General features: G+C 47.6%; 1 protein-coding gene across 1 annotated transcript; it reads left to right on the top strand.

The window, feature by feature from the left end:
• The first annotated feature begins 2,373 nt into the window (after window positions 1–2,373).
• Window positions 2,374–5,102, top strand: LOC144579580 (uncharacterized). Its single transcript, XM_078351642.1, has 2 exons — window positions 2,374–2,537; window positions 2,998–5,102. The coding sequence occupies exon 2, from the start codon at window positions 4,381–4,383 to the stop codon at window positions 4,990–4,992; it is 612 nt and encodes a 203-aa protein (XP_078207768.1). The 5' UTR covers window positions 2,374–2,537; window positions 2,998–4,380; the 3' UTR covers window positions 4,993–5,102.
• Window positions 5,103–7,223: the final 2,121 nt, after the last annotated feature.

Here is a 7,223-nt window from a genome sequence, read left to right as displayed (position 1 = left end):
TCACCACCATCACCACCACCATCACCATCACCATCACCACCACCATCACCACCACCACCATCACCACCATCACCACCACCACCATCACCATCACCGTCACCACCATCACCACCACCACCACCACCATCACCATCACCACCATCACCACCACCACCATCACCATCACCATCACCACCATCACCACCACCACCATCACCATCACCACCATCACCACCACCACCATCACCATCACCACCATCACCATCACCATCACCATCACCACCACCACCACCACCATCACCACCACCACCATCACCATCACCATCATCACCATCCTCACCATCATCACCATCACTATCACCATCACCATCATCACTATCATCACCACCACCATCACTGTCATCACTATCACCCTCATCACCACCATCACCACTATGACCATCATCACCATCCTCACCATCACTGTCATCACCATTATCATCAACCATCATCGTCACCATCATGATCATCATCACCACCCTCACCACCACCATCACCATCATCATACCATCTTTTTTATTACCACCAATGTCGTCACCATTGTCAGAACTGTCATTATTGTCATCATTCTTATCCCTGTCATCAACATTATTGTGTTAGACTCATTTTCCTGTCTCGGTATTAACGTTTTGAGCACATGACATACTTACGGGAAATCTGATACTGACTTGTGTCCACAGGATTCTACAGGTAGCAAACACACGTTTATTGTTTTCTAAACTGAATTGGGTTTTGCCAACTGTGGACCATTTGGAAGCAAGAAATTGCAGGGCTGTTGAATCGGCAAGGGCAGTGAATTTAACATTTGGACCTTGGCCACTGGCAGTTGAACTGTTAGTCAGGTGTCAATGTTTGGTTGGACTATAAGGTCTCTGAAAAACAAGTAGGGTCTTAACGCAGGAGATTCTGATGGTCTATGATCAACCAGGGACCAATGAGGCTAGTGTTGGGACTGACCCGATGGAGGGAAGGGTGGGATGAGGAATGGGGCGCTCAGGGTTCAGTGAAGCTGAGCTTAACGGAACACTGTTCGGGAAGGGGGAGTAGGGACATGCTGTGGGAGGCTGGGCATCCATACGGGCTGGCGGGTAGCAGAGCACCTGAGAGCTGTATATTCAGACAAGCCCGGGTAGGAGCCTGAGCTGTCTGCTGTGTAACCTTAGAATGTCCATCATACTTCTCCAAGGCTCAGTTGTCACATCTGCAAAGTCAAAATACTGGGAGACACTGGTTTCTAGATCTATTGTGGACACAAGAGGGGATGAGGCAGCTGGAATGTGCATCTGTGATGCTGTGAGGGTAAGATCAGTGGGCATGGTCTTGGCTTGTCGCAGTAACAAGCAACCTCAGGTCTCTGTGGGTTCACATGTCAAAACCTTATTTCTCACTCATGCAAATGTAGGCCAGGCCCTCTGTCTCTCGGGTACTCATCCCCCATGACTCGGCTCAGAATTCCTGGGGCTGCTCTGATTCTCAGCCCCTTCCATTTCAATCTAGGACCGCAGTGGCCAGGCAGAAGCGCACTGGGGGAGTCATGCCAGTGAGTGGGGGCTCTGGCCCCGAATGGCTTGTCCTGCAATGTCTCAGGACCATGACAGAGCTGGTCACGTGGTCCCACCCAGCTGCCAGGTGGCAGGAGGCGCAATGACCCCTTGAGCCCACAGGGACGAAAGAACTGGGCATAGGGCGGCAGAGAGAGCTGTTCCCCATGCCTCGGCTCGTGCTAGGTAGCACTGCTTCAGGTGTGACTGTTGTAAAACCAATAAAAAAGCTCGTAACTATAATAACGTGGGGTTTGCTAAGCCGTGTCTGAATGTTCCTGCCTCAAGTTGTTTCCATGGCAGTCGCTTGCTCCTGCTTCTGAGGCATGAAGAAAGGAGTGGGTGTGGGAGGCGGGCCTTCGAGTTGGAGGGTCACAGAGAGAGAGGTCAAGTTTAGAGGAGCAGCCGGAGGGCTCTGAGGCCAAACAGACCTCCTCGAGAGAGCCAGCGAGTGGGGACCTTCTCAGCTGGGAGACTCCGAGTAAGTCACTCTAGGCCTCTGAGCTGTTGTCTGCATTTAACATTTTGCTGGGGTTGCAACCTGCTTTTTAAGACTTTAAAAATCTTGATGAGAAGTGAAAGCTGTTATTTCTAATGTGCAAATGGCTTTCAACCTCCGGAGGCAAACCCAGCCAAACCACAGTGAGGCTGGTTATAACTTGGTTTCGAGGAAATTAGCAGGACTGGCCTTACATGATAATTTAACCAAGGAGTCATTTGACATGTTCTATTTGACAACATAAAAAAATAAAAATAAATTGGTGTAGCTCAGCCCGAGCTGAGCACTTCTTACATTATTTTTTTTTCTTGGAAGTTGTATAGGTGAAAAACACGTCGTGGCCAACCTGAGACTCGGGTGAGGTGAGATGTGCCGGCAGTTGGTCCTCCAGGAGCTGGACGTTGTTTCGTCCTCTCCGCACCTGTAAGATCTCTGCAGATGAGGCCATGGCACCATCTTGAATTTTGAAATGGGCCCAGGTGAGTCTACACATGGAGGTGGAAAGAGTGATGGGAGATGCAAGATGTCACTGTGGGAGGTGGGGAAATGTGAGCCCAGAGATGTGACCTTAGGTGGCAGATGTCAGCGCTGAGGACAGAGCCCAGGGTTGCCATGCCGGGCAGAGACCCCCCAAGAGTGTGATGAGTGGGGATGGTGTTGGCTTGCTGATAGTGTTGGGGCTGACCCGGAGGGACGGGTGGGATGAGGAGTGGGCCACTCAGGGTTCAGCGAAGCTCAGCTGAATGGGACGATATTCAGGGAAGAGTGAGTAGGGACGTGCCGTGGAAGGCTGGGCATCCAGGAGGGCTGGCGGGTAGCAGAGACCTCCAAGAGTATGAGATTTTCCTGGAGATAAAGGAGAAAGAGTTTGGAAGCTGTGGTGTAAATTAAAAGGATGTGTGTCTTCCTGTGCCTCAATTTCCCCCGTTGCCTCCACAGTCACTTCTTTGCCTACCACTGGGGGCCGAATCAAGCATTCAACAAAAATTGGTCTCTGTTAATGTCACGTGTCTGTCGTCATCTTAGTCTCCCAGATGGGAAGCTGGCAGCGTTTCCGAGAAGACAGCTCTATTTGAGGCGTTCCAACGGTTATGAGGGTGAGGCCAAAAGATGCCACACAGCATGGGATGCACCTGGTGTGATGTGAGGAGGGAGCTCTGCCTTCGCTCCGTCCCCGACAGTGCTCTCAGACATCTGCTGACGTGGACACGCTGCTCCACGCTCACCTGCTGCTCTGATTGTCAGAGCTCCAAGGACCCGAGAGAAACAGTTGGAAAAAGGGCACAAGGAAATCTATTGTAAATTAATAACGACAAATCCAAGCAGACGGAGAAAGGGAGAAGCTAATCAAAGTGCAGATCAAAGAAATGGAAAATGAAGATTAAGGAACTGGAGCTCGCACAGGCGTCCCGGCGGTTTCTGCCGTTCGCAGCTTCTCAATTGCTCTCTGCACCATCTCAGTGATGTCTCTTCAGTGAGTCACGTCTCTTCCAACACCACCACTCTCCCATCCGAATCCCCTCACAGCTGGGGGACGTGGGCTGATTAGCTCCCCACTTCCAACTGCCACATCGGGGAAGATGAGTCCCGAGTAAACTCGGGCATTTTTGGAATTCAGTAGTGACAACAAAGAACAGATGGTGTCTGAACGGGACCGAGGGGAAGGGAAATGTTTCAGTGTGTTTTCGGAATTGGCGTTTGGCATTTGGGTAAAATGAATCTTCCAATCTGTAACTTAAAGTCATGGCAACAGAGACAAGTCATCACGACTCTCTCTCCTTCCAGTGTGCTCACGTTGGCGACGCTATCTGGGTTTTCACAAGGTGTCATCAGGATTTGCATTTTCCAATTTCAGTGAACATGAAAAAATAATGCAGTGTTCTCTGCCGCATGATGTCCCTGGCCGGCTGGAGAATCTAAATTCAATCCTGCCTTTCCCCGTGTGCTCTCCCACAGGCAGACACAGACACGCTCATTTTGCACGGGAACATGAGTCCCTGAGTATGGGATCCTGCTTTTAGAGCAAGAGCACATGGTCCTTGAGCAGTGGGTCTCAAGCGGGCTACTCAGCCCCCAGGGAATGTATGGACATGTCTGGAAATATGTCTGGTTGTCACAACTAGGGGTTGCAGTTGCTACCGGCGTCTAGTGGGTGGAGGCCAAGGATGTTCCTAAATGTCTTACGGCGCACAGGACAACTTCTACAACAAAGAATTCTCCAGATCTCGAATGTCAATAGTGCCAAGACAGAGAAATCTGGTCCTAGGATAATTGTCCACAGACAGTAAAAGATAATCCATCATCTGATGATAGTGATGGTAGATGATGGTGATGGTCATGATGGTGATGATAGTGATGGTGAGAATGATGATGGTGATAGTGATAATTATGGATGGGAATGGTGGCGATGATGATGATGGGGGTAATGATGATGGTGATGGTGATGGTGGTGATGATGGTGATGATAGTGATAGTGATGGTGATGATAGTGGTGATAATAGTGATGATGATGATAGTGATGGTGATAGTGATGGTGGTGATGATGGTGATGATGGTGGTGATGGTGATGGTGATAGTGATGGTGATAGTGATGATGATGGTGATGATGGTGAAGATGATGGTGATGGTGATGGTGGTGATGATGGTGATGATGATGGTGATGGTGATGATGGTGGTGATGGTGATGATGGTGATGGTGATAGTGATGGTGATGATGATGGTGATGATGGTGGTGATGGTGGTGATGGTGGTGATGGTGATGGTGATAGTATGGTGATAGTGATGATGATGGTGATGATGGTGATGATGGTGGTGATGGTGATGATGATGGTGATGATGGTGGTGATGGTGATAGTGATGGTGATGATGATGGTGATGGTGGTGATGGTGGTGATGGTGGTGATGGTGGTGATGGTGATGGTGATAGTATGGTGATAGTGATGATGATGGTGATGATGGTGATGATGGTGGTGATGGTGATGATGATGGTGATGATGGTGGTGATGGTGATAGTGATGGTGATGATGATGGTGATGATGGTGGTGATGGTGGTGATGGTGATGGTGATGGTGATGGTGATAGTATGGTGATAGTGATGATGATGGTGATGATGGTGGTGATGGTGATGGTGATAGTATAGTGATAGTGATGATGATGGTGATGATGGTGGTGATGGTGGTGATAGTGATGATGATGGTGATGATGGTGGTGATGGTGATGGTGATGATGATGGTGATGATGGTGATGATGGTGATGGTGATGGTGATAGTATAGTGATAGTGATGATGATGGTGATGATGGTGGTGATGGTGGTGATGGTGATGATGATGGTGATGATGGTGATGATGGTGATGGTGATGGTGATAGTATAGTGATAGTGATGATGATGGTGATGATGGTGGTGATGGTGATGGTGATAGTATAGTGATAGTGATGATGATGGTGATGATGGTGATAGTGGTGATGGTGATGGTGATAGTGATGGTGATGATGATGGTGATGATGGTGGTGATGGTGATGGTGATGGTGATAGTGATGATGATGATGGTGATGATGGTGGTGACGGTGGTGATGGTGATGATGGTGGTGATGGTGATGATGGTGATGGTGGTGATAATAGTGGTGATAGTGATGATGGTGATGGTGATTATGATGGTGATGGTGATGATGGTGGTGATGGTGATGATAGTGATGGTGATGTTGGTGGTGATGGTGGTGATGGTGGTGATGATGGTGATGATGGTGGTGATGATGGTGGTGATGGTGGTGATAATAGTGATGATAGTGACGATGGTGATGATGGTGATGAAGGTGGAATGCCACACAACTCTATGCCGTGAACATACTCTCTTCTTTCAGCGACTCTCCTGCCTTCTCTTCAGACCTGGCCTCTGGGTTGACAGTTTCAGATTGAGGTTAGCAGGGATGGCGGTCGCCACCTGTAGAGCAGTGTCTTCAGCTGTTGGGCCTCAGACTCAACAAGAACATGATGGAAAAGTCCTACTTAACATTCAGTGTGGGTGTCACGCAGGTCCGAGACACACGGGCTGCACAGCTCTGCTGAGTCTCGAGTACTCACCTGTGGGTTTTGTTTTGTTTTTTGTTTCAGGCACCGAGCTGACCATTTCCCCAGACATTCTTGCTCATGGACATAACGCACATAACTCTGTAAATCATTGCTCCCATTGTGCAAGTAGAGAAACTGAGGCTCCAGGCTATGACCTTCTCAGGTGTATGTTCACTCTTTGAAACATGTGCCTGAAAGTTCAGTTGACGTCTGTGCCAGCTCATGTGTTAGCGTGAGTGGGTCGTGGGATGCCCAGATTAAACATTGTTTCTAAGTGTGTGGGTGAGTTTGTTTCAGGAGGAGTCAGAGTTTGAGTCAGTGGACTCAGAAGAGACCATCCCTTCCTAATGTGAAGGCAGGCATCATCCAAGCCCCTGAAGCTCTGGATAGAGCAGAGGCAGATGAAGGAGGAGTTCACCCTGCTTTTCCCTGCTTCACTAAGCTGGGACATCTCATATCGTCTCCTCCAGCCTTGGACTTGTATTTACACTATTGGTCCTCTGGGTTCTCAGGTCCCCCTGAGTCTCAAGACTCAGACTAAATTATACCACTGGCTTTCCTGGGTCTGGAACTTGCAGACCCATATTGTGAGACTTCTCAGCCTCCATAATAACAGGAGCCAATTCTTGATATTTATCTATCTATCTATCTATCTATCTATCTATCTATCTATCTATCATCTATCCATCCATCCATCACGTCTATTATCTGTCTAATCAATCTAATCTATGTATCTGTCTTATCTATCATCTAATATATCCTGTCTATCTAATGTATTCTATCTTGTCGATCTAATCTACCCTATTATTTATCTATCATCTATCCATCCGTCATCTCTCTATTATCTATCTTATCTACTATCTATCTAATCTATCTATCTATCATCTATCTACATATGTATCTATCTTTTCTATCTATCCCATATGTCATCTATCTGTCTATTATCTATCTAATCTATCTACCTACTTATGTGTCTATCTTATCTGTCTTATCTATCTACTATCCATCAATCATGTATCTAATCTATCATTTATCTAATGTATGCTATCTAGTCTTATCTAATATATTTATTATCTATCTAACTATCTATCGATCTATC

This window comes from Callithrix jacchus, chromosome 1 (genome assembly GCF_049354715.1).
Source record: "Callithrix jacchus isolate 240 chromosome 1, calJac240_pri, whole genome shotgun sequence".
Lineage (NCBI taxonomy): Eukaryota > Metazoa > Chordata > Mammalia > Primates > Cebidae > Callithrix > Callithrix jacchus.
The sequence above is the reverse complement of the archived record's forward strand: the minus strand, read 5'-3'. Positions and strand labels throughout refer to the sequence as shown.

What these genes read in the sequence shown, in the direction of transcription:
- LOC144579580 (XM_078351642.1), top strand. Translation starts at nt 4,381, where the DNA reads ATGATGGTGATGGTCATGATGGTGATGATAGTGATGGTGAGAATGATG.